Below are 18,081 nucleotides of genomic sequence, written 5' to 3'. Positions count from 1 at the left end.
TGTAAAGGGAAAAGTAAAAGCCCTCACTCCCCAGAACTCCCCACTTCTTTCCCAATCTTGTTTTTTATAAGTAATTGCTATTAGCGATTCCTTGTATATAGAAAATGCCAGTCTTATGCAAGGATAAACATATACTTTGTATACCTTATTTGTGATTTTAAAGCCTATCAAAATAAGGTTATTTTGTAACAAACATTGAAAGGGTATTTGTTTTATTACTGTATTAAACGTTGAGTAATTATTGTTTTTCAGATTTTCATCATTTGAGTGAAATCATACAATGGAATTTCCTATAATAATTTTCAAAAGTGTGTTTATGTACATGTGCAAATCTTCTTGATTAGTGATTGAAGGTGAAGTTCATTTTTTATTTTTCTTAGAGTATGGTATATAATTGACAGTGAAAAATGATGTCCTTTAAAAAACGGTTTATGGTTTTGGGTAGTGAAGTGTCCATATAATAATATTTTTCTTTGTACTTGGGAACTGTTTGGAAAGGAAATACGGTCCATGTGATTGGCTTCATTTCTTTATTCCGTTTAACAATGAACTCAAGCTTCAGCTTCCTAGAAGAGAGGGCTTCATTCAGGTTAGGAGTTATATAAGATGTTTTTTCTTTCTTTGAATAGCCAGTATATATAGAAATCTTTGCAAATTCACTAATTTAAAATACTTAGTTTTACTTAATAGGTACATATTATAAATTTGCATATGAATAAGTTTTGTATTTTTTTCTATTGTAATCTCAGTTACCTTTTAACAGTAGAATTCGAAATTACTTTTCATAGAGGTTAGTTATATATATATAAATAAGTAAACTTTTTTTTATGTTAGGTGATCTAATGTATATGAATAGAATGCTCAAGAAATACTGGTTACTTTTTTACATAATTTATATACATTTGAAATAAGAAACTATTTTTGAGTTCAAGTAAAGTTGATTTGTTTGAGAAAGATATTTTCTTTACTGTTAACCATTTAGAGGAGAGATCAGCAAATCTTGGCCAAACCTTGGCCTTGGTTTGTAGGCCAAGTCAGGCCCTCTTGCCTGTTTTTGTAAATAAAGTTTTATTGGAACAGAGAAAATTCATTTAGATATTTTGTATGGCTGCTTTTGTGCCAAAATGGCTCAAGAGTCCATATTTTTTGCAAAACCTAAAGTATTTTACTGAGTCCATATTTTTTGCAAAACCTTAAGTATTTACTGTCTGGCTCTTTACAGAAAAAGTTTGCCAACCCCTGATTTTAGAGGGAAAAAATCCTACTGAAGGAGTGTTTTAGATTCAGTATCAGAGAAGGAGGTACTGCATGTTTTTTTCCCTCCACTATTATAGAATTGATAAAGTTATGACTTTGAGTATCAGTAATTGATATAGTTTTCCCTGAGTTATGGTTAATCTTTATGGGATTTTGGGATCTTCAATGTTTCTTTTAATTTAGTTGTGAAAAGTTGAAGTTAAATAAGACTGGCTGCAGGTGAAATTGTGAAGTGAGCAGTCTTCAGTTTCAGGCCCTTGTATCATTTAAGGTGCTTTGGCTGCAATAATATAAGGTTCTCAAACTAGCTTCAATAATGAGGAAATTTATTATCTTCCATAATAAAGTCCAGAGGCTCAAAAAGGGCTCAGTAATGACATCGAGGACTCCTCCTCTTTCCAATTCTCTGCACTGTGGTTTCCTAGTAAGACTGCTTTCCCTTTGTCCCACTTTGGCTGCAGCAGAACTAGCATCCCATCTAGACACAACAATATCCAAAAGAATGAGAAGACCTATTTCTTTTCCAGAAGTCCCCCATCAGATATCTTCTCAGCCTCATTGGCCAGGATTGGGGCACATTCCGTACCTAACCAGTCACTGGCAAGGGTAATGGAATTGCCCTTTCTTCTAACCCTGTTCCCATTATTTTCCTTATTTATATATTGAATGGCTTGGGTTCTTTCTTACTCCCACCCAAAATCAGGTCCAGGTTTGTCTGTCATATATAGTCTGGCATGAATATGTGAAGTCATATCTTCTTGGGTACCAGATTTATTTAAATTATGGAATGAAAAGCATTGATTAAAATACTTTTGGGCAGGGGTTGACAAACTATGGCCCATGAGCTAAATCCAGCCTACTGTCTGTTTTTGTAAAAAGTTTTATTTGAACATAGGATAGCTCATTTGTTTACATATTATTTATGGCTGCTTTCATGCTACAATAGCAGAGTAGTTGCAACAGAGACCGTATGGCCTGCAAAACCTAAAAAGTTTACTTACCTGGCCCTTTACAGAAAAATATATCGTTCATACATTCAGACGTGTATAATCATATGCCAAATACTCTGCATTTGATGAGTAAGATACTGAGGTCACCCTCTAATAGGAATATAGATCTGCCATATTGTATACCATGAAGTTTGTTAAGTGCTTAAGTGCTCTTGTGTGTATAAACTGGACTTAATATTCGGTGCAGCAGTGTTCTAAGCAGAGTCTTCTGTGATGTGAGTTCTGGGTGTTTCTTGTTTCCTACCTTTTTTTTTTTTTGTTAAGATTTTCCTGTTGTTTCTGTAAATGAACTAGTAACCTTTCAGTAAGTTAACCAGAGTAGGTGGTGTTTGGAACCAAAAATCCTGGTGAGTACATGGGTTGATGTGGGCACATGAGTGCAACAGAAGAACCCTTAATGAAAGGGAGAATGGGGATGTAGGAAATCTCAGCCATAGTTAATTGAATCTAGAACCCTTTGGCTTTTATTGAGTGTGTGGGATGGATTAACTTTGTTAGCCACCATGCGGACTCTTGATATTTAAGCTGTTCCTAGAATCTAGACTTAAACTGTAAAAACTTAGTTTGGTTATTAAGTAAAGTTGGTATATGTACCTGCAGAGCTTACTACTTTCGTCTAACCAACAAGCAGCATGATAATTATAGTTATTAAATGTGTCAAATTATCTGGCCTTTAAATTTAATTTGATTGTGAAATTAAATGAGATTATTGAAAGAGTATTGAATAGAGATGAATAAAGGCCTGAATTTGGAAGACCTAGTTGGGGGGAGTTTTTTTTTTACACATTCACGTGTGCTGTCTCTTGTAGCATGTTGCTCATTAGCTCGGTCATTTTTACAACATAAAAATGAGAGGAAAATATTGCCCTTGACAATAATCAACAGAAAAATTCAAGTGAATGTTACATGTAAACTTAATTCACCAACAAAATTAACAAACATCTAAAGCACTACTGTGAGCCAGGCACCATTTCAGTTTCTCAAAACGGGGACTGACTATCTTGAAAATTAGAAGCTTAATGATAGACTGCATGAGAGAGTATTGTCTAATTATAAAGATATTTAAGAAACATACTGAATTTATTCTATTTTGAAAATAAGCTACTGTAATACCTGGTGTTTCAAAACATACAAAGTGTAGAATTGTTTGTGAGGATTCTTCAGGTCAGTTTGAGACGGCTTCTTTCCTACTACAGAGGAGACTTACATGAACCTATCTTTATTTTTCCATTTTTAAACATTTATTATATGAATTTTTGATGTTTCCATAAGTGTATAAAATGAAGAAATTGGACTGGATTTAGCTTTCTTACCTTTTAGCATTTAAAATTGATCATTGCAAATGGTAGTGTATTATTTGTTTTTCTACCCACTTTGGGAACAATACAGATATGGTGTTTCTTTTAAATTTACAGAATTCTTTTAGAAGAGAATATAAATTCAATGTAAAACTTTGTAATATTGCAATTCTGCTTTATATTTGTTTTAAGTTCTAGAAATTTTCGTTTTCAGTAACGTGTATATATTGCTCAGAAATGTTCAATATTTCATTTCCTTGAAAATATCCTTGAACAAAAATCAGTTTTTACATAGGCGAGTACTTAATGTCTTAAATAGAACTGTGTATCACCCTTACAGGAAATCCACTTACAGACGTGTTATACCGGTATTAATGTACACTTGTATCTTTAGAGGTAGTCTTTTTTTTTTTTTGTGAGGAAGATCAGCCCTGAGCTAACATCCATGCTAATCCTCCTTTTTTTGCTGGGGAGACTGACTCTGAGCTAACATCTATTGCCAATCCTCCTTTTTTTCCCTAAAGCCCCAGTAGATAGTTGTATGTCATGGTTGCACATGGAGGTAGTCTTTTGATCTGAAAACAACAGAGGAGAGAACTTTAACTTGAAGAGCTTTAGTAATTGTTTGGGATGAGCTTGTCTAGAATGATGTCAGAAAAAGGCAGACTTGGATAGCCAAAAGAGCACAGGACTAGACTTTAGAAGGCCTTCTGACTTTGTTAACTAGCCTTATTACTTTGGGCAAGTCGCTTATCTGAACCTTAATTTCCTTATTATAAGAATGAGGGATTGTGACACCTGTCTAGGGCAGGGGGAGGAAGGGCAGGTATTATGAAGATTAGATAATGGAGGTGAAGTGGCTGAAGAGTGTGAGTCCTACAGATCCTCCCTCCAGTCACTACCCTTGTCCTTGCTTGCGGCTTTATTTGCAAAATGGAGCTAAAAATTCTTGCCTTCTTTGCTTCACTTGGGGAATCACATGGCATTATATGTATAGGTAAAAGTGCATTATTATTGCTATTAAATTAAATATTAACACTGATCTAAAAATATAATAAGCATAGTTCTATGTATAATGGAGGTTTTAAGCCAGTGGATCTGTGAACTTGGATAGGGAAAAAAGTTACATTTTTGTTTACACATTTTCTTCCATTATGAAGGTGGGCAACAGTAGCAGTAGCAGAGACTGTTTCCCATAGAAATTGCAGATATTTTCATAATCCATTACTGTTGTTGCCGATATCTCAAAATAGCATTTATGCTCATCATTGCTTAGAAGTTTAATTATTAGATCCACTGGTAGGTATTTTTATTTAAAGATTAATAAAGAAGTACATATTATATCATAAATTTGTGCTTTTTATATTTTTATAATTGTATTGCAATATAATTGTTTTTTAATGTCATTTTATGTGCTTTATTTTGTGCATTTAATACTTTTCTAGGAAGGGATTCATAGCTTCACCAGAACAGCTTGTGCAGGGAAAAAAATGATTAAGAACTTTTTTGTAGATTGCTGTTGTTATATTGGTTTGACTGCTAGAATTACCTTATTAATTCAGTTTATACTTCTCTTTGTTACACTGTTTCCCAATCCTCCAGCAAATTGGCAGAGGAATTCTTTTGTAATTTTTTGGTTTGTGGAGAGACCACAGTTGTGTTCAGAGATTGCTTCTGTCTCAAAAGAGAGGAAAAATTTACAAGTAGGCTTAGGGAAAAGAATATTTTGAGAGTGAAATTAGGCAGCCTGGTATAAATTATTGAAGCTTCAGTGTAGGCCCAGTATGGACTAGTCTTAACACCTGTTTTACCACTTAACAGGTGGGAAGAGTCTGTTGTTGTGCCACTGACTTAATAGAGCTCAAAGTTTTAAGCATGAGGCTGTTTTTTTCCATTGTATGAGCTAGAGAGGAGGCTGGTTTGGTCACTTTCAGAATTCAAAGACAAAGAAAATATTTTATATGAATGTTTCGTCTCTAAAGTGTAGCGCCGTGTTTGACTATGTATTCATACACTTAATTTTCTGGAATGGGAGATGTGTATGCTGGCAGCATCTCTTAACACTTCTTATTGGGTATGTTGGTATGTTGCTGTCATGATTGCACTTTATTGCTTCTGGGGGAGTCAGTATGGAAAAGAGATAGGGTAAGACCACTGTAAGAAATTTAGGAAGAGTGGAGAGAAGGGAGTAAATGTTTTCTCAATGATTGTGTATTATGAGGGTAGATGGGAGAAGAGTTGATTTTTATTATATGTTTTTTGGTATACAATGGTTTAGATGATTATATATTCTCATTATTTTTTTATTTTTTATTTTTTTTAAGAGAAGACAGAAAGAAACACACTGAAAGTCAAAGTTAGTTTTCAAGATGAATCAGTTAGAGGTGGAATTCCTGGACATATATCTAGGTGTCTTGGCTTTTCATGTGACATTTTATTAAATTGTCCATTCTGCTACTAACAGATGCCAGTTTTAAGAAAAAACATACTAATAACTAATACAGTCGTAGAAGGACTAGAAATGTACTATTGAGGTTAAATAATATTATCATGATATAAATATTTTTCAATAATTATTAACTTGGTTGAAAACTTAGGTTCTAATTATTTTTATACACAGCTTAATCCTAGAAAATTTAAGCTAGAATTCTTACATGTATCATATTATATAAGCTAGTAAACTGATACATAAACAATTTAGTAAAATATGTTTTTGAAGTTCTCATCTGATTTTTTAAATTAGGAACTTAACAAAAATAAGACCCTGATTAGTATTAAGCGCTCAGTTATTTATATCCAGATACCATTTGTAAGGATACCTGTGTTTTTGCCTAGTTATAATGGGTGTCTACACATTCTGCATTTTTCACTTATCCTTCTGTAAATGTTTACATAGTTTGTCATAATATACAAAAAACCCTGTAGTGGTCCATCATGTTATCACATAGTTTCAACATTACTTGAAATTTTAATTGTTGGCTGTTATAACAAGTGCTGAGAATATCTTATCAGATTACTTTATTTTGTATTTTTTATTTCTTCGGGGTATATTCTGGAAGCAGAATTTGCTGTTCAGAAAAGCTTGTAGCTTTTGTTATATATTGACAACTTACTTTCTAGAACTACGGAACCAGTTTATGGTGCTAGCAGCAATATTTATCTATTTGTTTACCCACACAGTCTCATTAGTACTGGCATGTATGATTAATAATTATTTTGCTGGTTTAATGAGTATATAATCAGTAATACCTTAAAGCCATTTTGATTTGTAGTTTTAATCAGTAGCATGCGTTTTTTTTAATGTAAGATTTGTTTGTAAAGAGTTTCTCATTTAACCATTTACTGAGTGGAATATGAGTGATATCTTTATATATTTAATTATTTCTTTACTTTCCATAGTAACTTTTTGTTAGAGCTGTTGCATGTTTTTCTAGTCTATTACTTTTCTTTTGATATTTATTTTATTCTACCTATGTAGGAATTTTAAATAAAATATAGTAACGTGTTTTCATCATAACCTATATAGCTTCCTTAGTCATATTTTTCCTCCAAAACTAGAATTGTTTTTTTTTTTAAGTCTCTCTTTTTGAAAAAAGATTAACCTATTTAGATTTTATTAAATGTTGGTGAAGTTATGGGTCCAACTTCAGTTTATTTACTTAGAATAATTTTGTTCTTTCACTTTAAGAAATTCGTTTTTCTTATTACAAAAGCTCTACATTTTCATTTTAGAAATTTACAGATTCATTCTAATTCCTAGCCACTCAATATTTTGGAATATAATCATTCCAGTCTCTTCTCTTTGTTCATACTTTTTAAAAAGAAATGTGATACTGTATTATGGCTTTATAACTTGCCTTTTTACTTAGTAGTTTGTGAATATTTTGCCATGTCATTTAATATTTTTCTATAACATTTTGACTGGCTGCATTGTGGTCTGGCAGAGCCTACAGGTGTACATGATTCACTTAACTAACTTCTCAATATTACATATACTTTTATAAATAGCACTATAACGAGGATCTTTGTAGTTATAACATTGTACACTTGGTTGTTATTTTCTTTGGGTAAATTTCCACAAATGAAATTATTTAGCACTTTTTTAATATCAAAAATAGACAGGTTAGTGTATGGTGGAACACTGGAGTGTAAGTGTCAAAAGGTCTTTCAGCCATTTATTGCCCATGTGTCTCAGGACAAGTCACTTTTATGCGGTGGACCTTGTTTCCTCAACTATGAAGTAGCCATAATGACACCTGTCTTGTTTGTCTCAGTTTTTTGTTAGAAGAAAATTAAATAATGTATAAGAATGTACAGATGTGAAGTATTCTATAAATACAAGGCATTGTTATTAAGTAATCACTTTACTTTCAACTGGTAAATAAGGAGGTAGAGCCTTATTATTATTCTCAAATAATTTGTAATTAACTGAGATAAAACAGGGTGAAGACTAGTTTAATTTTCAAGAGAGAACGCTGGTCTGAGAATACGTTTTTAGAGCTGCTTTTAGAAGTCAACCTGTCCTTACTTGTGAAGGCTTTTGTTAGGCCTCCCTTCCCCACAGTTCATATAGGTCAGTTAGGCTTGGTGGAGATTTTAAAAGCTTAATTAGCTTGTTTAAAAACCTAGTTTTCTGTATGTTGACCTATGATATATTTATTCTTTTATGTCAGCAGAGCTCTCTTATTAAGCCTAAAACTTTAATATGGATTATTTTGCTTGAAAGGTCCTTTTTTGTAGAGTATGACTTGAAGTAACTCTAGTAGTTGAAAATTTGGATAAATTATTTCTTAAAGGAAAAGAAAAAACTCTACCTTCATTTAGTTCCAATATTTGATTAATACATAACTTCAGAAATTCTGCAAACCCGCGTACTTGGTATTTGTTTACCTGCCTAACTGGCCTTGTGTTTGATAAATACTTTTTCTATAATTTGAGTGCTCTAACTTAGTTTATAGTCTGGCATATATTTAATGCTCACTTTCTTTCCTTTGTTCTTCCTTACTGGTGAGAGATTGCATGGGAAGGGCACACCAACCATATGGTTTAAGAAGTAGCATGATGAGTACATGAGGAAGCTCTCTTGAGTATCTGCTAACTTCTCTAGGGTGTGGCCATGGGGTCTGGTGTAGTGTTGGATGCTAAATCATGGACTTAATATAAAAATTGGTCTAGGATAATTAAAATTTCTGGTACTCTGGTAGGAGCAAACCTGAAATAGCTCTGTAGGGATACATATACAACTCAGGCCTTGCAGGATTCCCACATTGGGGAGTGGGTTAGGGACACGAGCTTTCTGTCCAGAATTACAAACTTCATAAAGAAATAAGCCATAATGAACTGAAAATAGTAGAATAATTTCATAGTGATATAAAAGAAACCTTATAGGGATAAAAGAAGAATTCAAAACAAATTATAAAATAGCATAGCATTATTAAAAAACATTTTTTAAAAATCCAAAAAGGAATTTCTAGAAATAAAAATATATAATCGTTGAAATTTTAAACTACTGGAGAGGTAAAACATTAAAAACAACTGGAGAGAATTAATGAGTAAAGGAATCTTGCACAGAGAACTAAAGAGATGGAAAATATAAAAAAGTAGGCATGGATTAGAGAATAAGATATCCAGTATGTATCTAATAAGAATTGCTGAGTGAAGAGAGAGACTGGGAAAGAGTCAATGGCTAATAATTTTCCAGAGTTTAAGAAAAGCATGAGTCTTCAGAATAAGGAAGCTTACCAAATCCTGAACAAGATAAATAAAAGAAAATCTGAAAAACACCAAAAAAAAAGAAAAAGATTCTTAAAGGAAAGCAGAGAGAAAAGGCAGATTACCTCAGAGAAATGAGTTAGATTGACAACAGACTTGTCAACAGCAGTAACAGATGCCAGGAAAAAATTAATATCTTTCCAGTGCTGAGGGAATACGATCAATTTAGAATTCTGTGTACAACTAAATTATTACTTAATGAAAAAAAGAAGTATTCACTGGAAAGATATAACAATTTTAAACTTATGCTCACTTAATAACATAGCCTAAAAGCCTATAAATAAAAAACCAGCAATTTACAAGAAGAAGTTAACATCCACAATCATACTTGGGAAAATTTAATACATTTTTTCTCAAATTGATTAAGTAGACTAAAATGAGTGATACTGGAGAGACTATAAACAAAACGTTAAGTATTTGGTCTAGCTTGAACTAATGATCAAGCTTTGATCTAATGATCAAAATGCAGAAAATACATTATTTTCATTTATACCTGGAACAGTCAAAAAAGAAACTAAACTTTCCAAGTACTAAATATAAAGGAGTTTTTTTTTTTGGTGAGAAAGATTAGCTCTGAGCTAACATCTCTTGCCAATCTTCCTGTTTGTTTGCTTGAGGAGGAGTACCCCTGAGCTAACATCTGTGCCATTCTTCCTCTATTTTGTATGTGGGATGCTGCCACAGCATAGCTTGACAGGTGGTGTACGTCTGTGCCTGGGATCTGAACCCACGAACCTGGGCCACCGAAGTGGAGTGCGCTGGACTTAATCACTATGCCATGGGGCCAGCCCTTATAAAGGAAGTTTTAATGAATTCTTTGACTATAGTGTAATAAACTTAGAAATAAATAATAAAAAGATGGCACTCTGCCCCCAGGCCTCTAACCATTCCATTTGAAAACTTAAAGAAAATTTTTCTTAGTGGTGATTAGAAATCATAATTGGAAAATGAAACATTTAGAGCTAAACATCATGAAAAAACTATGTATAAAAACCTGTGTGGGAAACTACTAAAGTGATACTTAGGAAAATGGTATAGTTTCAAATAGAAGGCAAGACAGTTTTCTCAAAAAATATTGCCCAGAAAAGGAGATTTATATTTGTTTTCTTAGGAGCTGTCTCATTGCAAGATGCTCTCTGTCTCTTGAGTGTAAAAGTACTGTTTGGGACAGGCATGTTGATCTGAAATGCTTTTTGTACATGTGAGTTCAGAAAGCTCACAGACCTCATCTGATAAGTGATTTAAACATAGAGAGGCAAAGAAATCTAGAGCAGATCTGGTTAAAAAATAAAAAATCACTTAAAATAGAGTATAGTGGTATAGTGGTTACACTATAGGTATTAAAATATATTCCAAGAATACAAATAGGAAAAAAAAGTCCTAATGTTTTATATAAATGGGTAGTTGTGTCTTGGGATAAAAATTTTAGAGTGAAATACACTAATTCAAAAAGTGCTTGTGTAATCTGGGAAATTTACTGTGATTCAAAAAGTTCTGATATAAAACCCTCATGTCTCATATGTATGAGGAGTTGGAAGAAAATTGTTCTCTGAAATATGAGATAAAGCAAACAATATTCTGAATCAATATTTTTTATAGATCATGTGTTTTTAGTATTTAAGAAAGTAAGAAAAAGAAACAAGATTGGAAATTACTTAGGTGAACTTTCAATTTTAAGGATTAGAAAATGAGCCACAGAGTAAAGCCAACTAGTAAGAAAGAAAAATGATGAGGAAAAGGACAGACATTAATAAAAGAGAAAAATAAAAGAAACAGAAGATCAGTGTAACTGAAAGCTGCCTTTTAGACCAATAAGCTAAGCAACTTCTGGCAGGATTAATCAAGCAAAAGCAAAAGCAAAAATTAACATTATTAGGAATGAAAAGAGGATCATAACTGCAGATGTAGTAGAGATATAAAAAAATAATGAGAGAATACTATGAATAACTTTCTAGAAATATGTCACCAAGACGTGTAGAAAAGCAGATTTTGCTATGGAGTAGAGATTTAAGTGTTTTGGCCATGTTATGTTTGAGATAATCTTTAGATCTTGGGCAAGCTGAGTTAGCCAAGCAAGTCCTGGAGATATGGATTTGGGAGTTACTGGCTTATAAATGATGTGAAAAGCAGGTCAATTTGGAGGGTGTTTTAAGACCTGAGATGATAATGGTCTGAACTACGACAATGGTAGTGGGATGAAAAGAGAATATAGAATTAGATATGATGGAAGTACATTAAAGTTCATTAAAGGTTCATTAAAGTAAGTGACTGCAGGAAGGGACTGTCTGGCTTATCATTGCCTAGCTGAGGGTTAAGGAAATAAGAAGAGTTAGGAAATGAGGAGTTTAATCCTTACCAACTGACTTTCATAGCCCAGTGTATTAGATAAAAAATATCTCAGGAGCAAGTTTTCTCCATAGAAAGGTTTATTGGCATGTGATTGAGTAAAATTCAGAGAAATGACCTTACTTCAATGTTTCATTTTTATTTCAATTTGGAGAACTTTCAGTTTTGTTAATTATGGCATCTTAAAAAGCAATTAATAATATAGTATTAAACACAAAACTAATTGTGTATTAATTTAGTTGATGCTAGTATAACGAATAAAGTTTCTTGGCAGAGATATCAATATAAGCTGATTTTCAAGTAATAATCTAATATGCTTCTCACTATAGATTTTCAAATTGGAACGATAATCATTTTTTCTGGACAACTAATAATGATTAAGAATGTTAGATCTTTCGGTAGATTCGGAAGGGGAAAAACCAACTTTGTTAGATGCTTGTAAGAACATTTACGCTAAGACAGCATGGTGGTTTTCCTAGATGAGGATTCACTTCTGTTGCTTTGCGGGGGAAGATACAATTTAACCTCGGTCTTAAGGGCAATTCTCAATTTCAGTGACGGCATCTAGCTTGCTGCTAAGAAGTATACAGCTTCCTAGCGTGCAGACTATGGCTGTTTTATACACCGTAGGTGAATAAACTACATATTTTTCTCTTCTCAGATTTTTAAACTCTCAAGAAAAAGTAATTTTCTTTAAAAAGTTATCTTTTTATAGTTTACATTAATCAGAATTTCCTTTTGTCTTTGGCAGTTCATAAAAAAGGTTGAAAAGTGTTCTTGAGTTCATCTCTTTAGAATCTGAATCCTTTATCCTCAGTGTTACTGTCCCTCTCTCTACACCAGGCTGAATGTAAGCGTGAGCCTCACTCAGACAGAGACAGCATTTGAGCCCTCAGCAATCTTGTTTCCTTGCTTTGTGTTGTCTCTAATTAAATTAAAACTTTTAGTTGGTGATCAGTATGTTTATATTGTGTGACTTGAGATGTGTGCTATTTTAAATCACAGCTATAAATATTTTTAGAGAATGTGAAATGATAGAAGACATTGAAAATTAGAATAAAATAAGAGAGCTCTGTTACTTTAAACTCATTTTAAAATGTTTTAATATTTTATTCTATATAAATCGTTAAAATAAAAGCATTATATAAAAAGATAATAGATCAATTTTGCTTTCTTTTTCTTTAGCATAAAGTGACAACAGGATTCATAAAAGTGAAGAAGGTGACAAAAAGAGAAGGAAAATGCCGAAACCAGTAAGTGTATTTTACTTTTGTCGCTACTTACTTGCTGAAATATCAACACTATTGAGTTCCTTTTGGAACAAGGCAAAGAATCATGGTAGACCTGTTGGGAATAAAAAGGCACTGATATTACTGTTATTTGGTTTAGATTAATGTGGCTAGAGCACAGTGTTATGTGGGCCAGTGAAGAACAGGTATAGGTAACACTCTGGTTAGGATTAAAATTCATGTGTTCTGGGATCAGACTGTTATTTCTTATCCTGGCCCTGCCACTTAATTTGAGTGACTTTTGTTAGATTAGTTCTGTCTCTCCAATTCTTAATTTCCTCATATATAAAATGGAGATGTAATTAGTTACTTACTCAAGGGAGTAGGGTGAGAATTAGAAGAATTTGGTACACATTCAGTGCTCAGTAAACAGCAACTTATTGTTAAATAGGAAGGAGTGACTAGAAGTTGGAAGGATCCGTGCATTATTAATTTTCTCATAATTCCATCTTCGATGTTAGTGATACCAATGCTCATGTTATATAGTCTTAGATTTTTTATTTAAGGGTACATGTGTGATCATTTTACTTAGTTTTATAATTATATAGTTCTTGACAAAAGTTTATTCCTTTTGTCTTAGGATAAATGTTCTTACTTCATCTAACAAAATTAGGGTGTTTTTTCAGTGATGTTTCTTTTGGCCAATTATCTTTTTAAGAAAATCATTGGTTGTAGTTACTGGGGTTTTCTAGTATGGATATCGCTTTGAAATTGCTTTAAAGATGCAACAAGTAACAAAGTGTACTTTGTTGGAGGGAGGGAAGAGTAAAAGAAAATGAAAGGCACAAACATCAAAAAGGAAGAAGTAAATTTTTCTATTTGCAGATGATGTGATTGTTTATGTAGAAAATCCTCAGGAATCTACAAAACAACTACTAGGACTAATAAATGAATTTAGCAAGATTGTTGGACGTAAGATTGTATTTTTAAAAATCAGTTGTCTTTTTTATATACTAGCAGCAATATTTGAAAAAGGAAGTAAAAAAATTTCTGTTTCTAACAACATTGACAATATAAAATACTTAGGAATAAATTTACAGAAGCTGTTCAAGATCTCTACATCCAAAACTTGTGAGAAATTAGAGACCTAAATATACAGGAAAATATACGTTCTTCATAGATATGTCTAGGAAATATTATTAAGATGTCAGTTCTCCCCAACTGTAATGGTAGATTGAATGCAATTCCGATCAATTAAATCCCAGCAGGCTTCTTTGGTTAAAATTGACTAGCTGATTGTAAAAATGTATATGGAACTGCCAAAATTTATATGGAGTAGCTAAAGCAATTTTTAAAAAGAACAAAGTTGGAAAACTTACATTCCTGGATTTTAAGACTTATTCACAAGCTACAAAAATAAGACAGTGTGGTATTGGTGAAAAGATAATAGGATCAGTGGAACAAAAATTCACCTACACACATATATTCATTAGAATTTTGACAAGAGTGTCATACAATTCAATGGGGAAATTAAATTCTTTCCAACAAATGGTGTTAGAACAAACAGTTATCCATACAGAAAAACATGAACAGTGACCCTTACCTCACGATTTACACGCAGAAAGATAACTCTAAATGGATCATAGACCAAAATCAAAAGCTTCAAACTATAAAACTGCTAGAAGAAAAGATAAAACATTTTTGGGACCTTGGGGTAGGCCAAGTTTCTTAGATTATACACCAAAAGTTTGAACTATTAAAAAAGTTGGATTTCATCAAAATTAAAAACTTGCTCTTTGAAAGACAGCAGTAAGAAAATGAAAAGGCAAGACAGAATGGGAGAAAATAATTGCAATATAAAGTTCTTTAAGAACTTAGTAAGACAACCCAGGTTTTAAAAAATGGGCAAAAACTTGGAACAGATGCTTCACAAAAGAACATACATTAGTAGCCAAGAAATACATGAAAAGATCCTCAGTGTCTTTAGTTCTCAGGGAAACGAATAAAAACTACAGTGAGACACCACTTTATACTCACTAGAAGGGCTTAAAATAAAGACTGATACTGCTGGTAAGCATGTGGATCAGCTGTAACTCTCATGTATTTCTGGTAGGAATGTGAAAGTTTACAACTACTTTGCAAACTGTCAGTATAATTGAGTGGAGAATATTTATTATTCCTTAGAGTTAAGGATTCAAAATTGTATATACAGTTGGATATAAACTATGTGTTGTTAATGCATACAAATTATGGAAGAAAATTTTTTTTTTTTTGTGAGGAAGATCAGCCCTGAGCTAACATCCATGCTAATCCTCGTCTTTTTGCTGAGGAAGACTGGCTCTGAGCTAACATCTATTGCCAGTCCTTTTTTTTTTTTCTTCTCCCCAAAGCCCCAGTAGATAGTTGTATGTCATAGTTGCACATCCTTCTAGTTGCTGTATGTGGGACACCATCTTAGCATGGCTGGAGAAGCGGTGTGCGCCCGAGATCCGAACCCGGGCTGCCAGTAGTGGAGCGCACGCACTTAACTGCTAAGCCACGGGGCCGGCCCCTGGAAGAAAATATTTTAAGATAGTAATAGTGATGGTTTTTTTTCCTTTAAACTTTTAAGGTTAGACTATAATTAGCCACCCCACCCCCTACCCTCCAACCCCCTGCAAAATAAAGAAGAAAAGAAAGTCTAATTTTTCAAAACACAAATCTTAGAGAAATTTAATTTGATCTCCATGTTTTACGCTGATTCTGTTGGTCACATTTTATACTTATCTTGGTCAAGTCACAACTTCTATAGACATATTTTTTTTTTACTTGTAAAATAAAGTTGATTTAATAATAAGTGCTTTGATTACCTTACCTCAGAGAATTACTGTTAGCATCAAATGAAAAGGCTTTAAAAGTTGCCTTATAGTGCTTTTTTGTTAAGTATACTTATAAGTAATATTTGTATTTTTCATAATGTAATTTATGTTAACATCTAATAGATTTGTTCTTGTTATATTTAAATGAATTAACTATCTTAAAATTTTCTCAGTTTTAATTTCTAATGTGCTAACGTTGACAGACAACCCAGATAAACAAGAGCTTTTTGGGATGCTTAATAATTTTTGAGTGTAGAGAGATCCTGAGACCAAAAAGTTTGAGCACTTCTGGCCTAGAGCATTATTATTGTCTTTATAAAGGCGAATTATTGCGATGTCTGGGTTCCAGCCAGCAGGAAGGGAGGAAATAGCATAGAGAAGCAGGCTCACTGTTTTATGCCTAGGTGCTGAAGTGGCCTATGACTCTTTTGCTCGTGTTCTGTTGATGAGAGCTTAGTCACATAGCCCTACCTAATTGCAAAAGACATTGAGAAATGTTCTGTGGCTCAGTAGCCATATGTCCAACTATAATTCTATTAGATTTTGGTCATTAAACAATAAGCAATATCTGCCACAATCATATGGTTAGTTTAAAAGGAGAAAAGTTGTGGTAAATTCAGAAAGAGCACTTGCTAAAATTGAACAAACTATTAATGATTTAAAAAACAAAAAATAAGCTTAAGCTTATACCTTAAGCTAGGTATAAAAGAAAATCTACAGCGAAAGCTGTTCTTAGTATGTTAATGGTGGAAACATTGCTGTTAAAAATCAGGAACAAGAAAAAAGATAATCACTGCTGCTGTTCAATATTGAACAGGGGAACCTGCACAGAAAAAGAAATCAAAAGCTCAAGGACTGGAAGGGAAGAAACACTGTTTGAAGATGTTAAGATTCTTTGTTTATATCAAGGGTTGGCAAATTATGGCCCATAGACCAAATCCAGCCTGCCACCTGTTTTTGTACAGACTATAAGCTAAGAATGGGTTTTACATTTTCAATGTTTGAAAAAAATTGAAAGGAATAATATTTCACATATGAAATTCAAATTTCAGTGCCCATAAAGTTTTATTGGAGCACAGTATGCTCATTGTTCCTTATCTGTAACTGCTTTGTTGCTGTAGTATCATAGTTGAGTAGATGCAACAGACTGTAAGGTCTGCAAAGCCTAAAATATTTACTCTTTGGCCCTTTACGGAGAAAGTTTTCTAATCCCTGGTTTATATAAACACAAATTTGAAGACTCATTATAACAGTTGGCAAGGGAACTGATAAAAGGATCAATATAAAAATCAATCACATTTCTACCAGATGCAAAACCAGGAAAAATTTTGGAAAGTTATTTTATTAGGTTCACAGTCCTATATTTGAAACCCTTTAGGCTAGATGAGTTTCAGTATTTTGAATATTTTGGATTTTAGAAAGATAAATATACTGTATATTATGTGCATATGTCATTATATCATGAAAATTTTGTCAAGGTCTGTTGCATCACCTCAGAAACATTTCTATAGATAAATGTGAATGAATATTCATTTGAAGTGGGATAAATTAATTCACCAAATAGTCTCACATCACTTAATGTTAAATTTTTGCTAGAAATTAGCTAATAAACTTCAGTTTTCAGTGCTTTTAGAATGTTAAGGGGTTGTGGACCTGTATGTATAATAGCTACAAAACCATAATGATCTAGGGGAAAGATATATAACAAACGATTAATATGATTTTTATGGAGAACATTATAAACACTTTTTTGAAAGATCTTAAGGGAGACCTAAGTTAATGCACAGAGAGAACCATAGTCATGGATAGGAAGAGTCAATGTGGAAAAGTTGTCACTTCTCACCCCAAGAGACTGATAAATTTAGTGTAGTTCCAATTTAAATCATAATGTGGTAATTTGATAAGTGTGCAATTTTATGTGAAGCCAAGAGCAAGAACAAAGAGCCGAGAATAGTCAAAACAGTTCTGAAGATAATGAGGGGAGACTTGCCCTACCACATATCAAGACTTATTTAAAGATAGAGTAATTAAGACAGTATGGTATTGACAGAAGAGTTAAATTGACCAATGCAACAGAATAGAGAGCACAAAATCAGACTCATACCTATTGACATATCATTTGTGACAGAGTAGTCTTTGGAGAGTGAATTAACTAATAATATACTTCATGTGGATATTTTAAATCTCCATATCATTATTCTTACGGGGATTAAAAAATGAAATTGGACCTCTACCTCAAATCATAAGCAAAAATCATTGAAGAAAAATTATGAAAAATAAAACTTTTTAGGAAATATAAGAATATCTCTAT

General features: G+C 32.7%; 1 protein-coding gene across 2 annotated transcripts in view; it reads left to right on the top strand.

Annotated features, from left to right (window-relative positions):
* Positions 1 to 18,081, top strand: part of RDX (radixin) — an 80,808-nt gene that overhangs the window by 2,765 nt on the left and 59,962 nt on the right. For both annotated transcript variants that reach the window (XM_004427356.3, XM_004427357.3), the window contains exon 2: positions 12,869 to 12,936. In XM_004427356.3, coding sequence (XP_004427413.1) covers positions 12,925 to 12,936 — 12 coding nt within the window. In that variant the 5' untranslated portion in view covers positions 12,869 to 12,924. The remainder of the gene's footprint in view (positions 1 to 12,868; positions 12,937 to 18,081) is intronic.

This window comes from Ceratotherium simum, chromosome 7, assembly GCF_057802395.1.
Source record: "Ceratotherium simum simum isolate JZ-2026a chromosome 7, ASM5780239v1, whole genome shotgun sequence".
Classification (NCBI taxonomy): Eukaryota; Metazoa; Chordata; class Mammalia; order Perissodactyla; family Rhinocerotidae; genus Ceratotherium; species Ceratotherium simum.
Note: the sequence above shows the minus strand (reverse complement) of the source record. Positions and strands in the feature narration are given on the sequence as shown.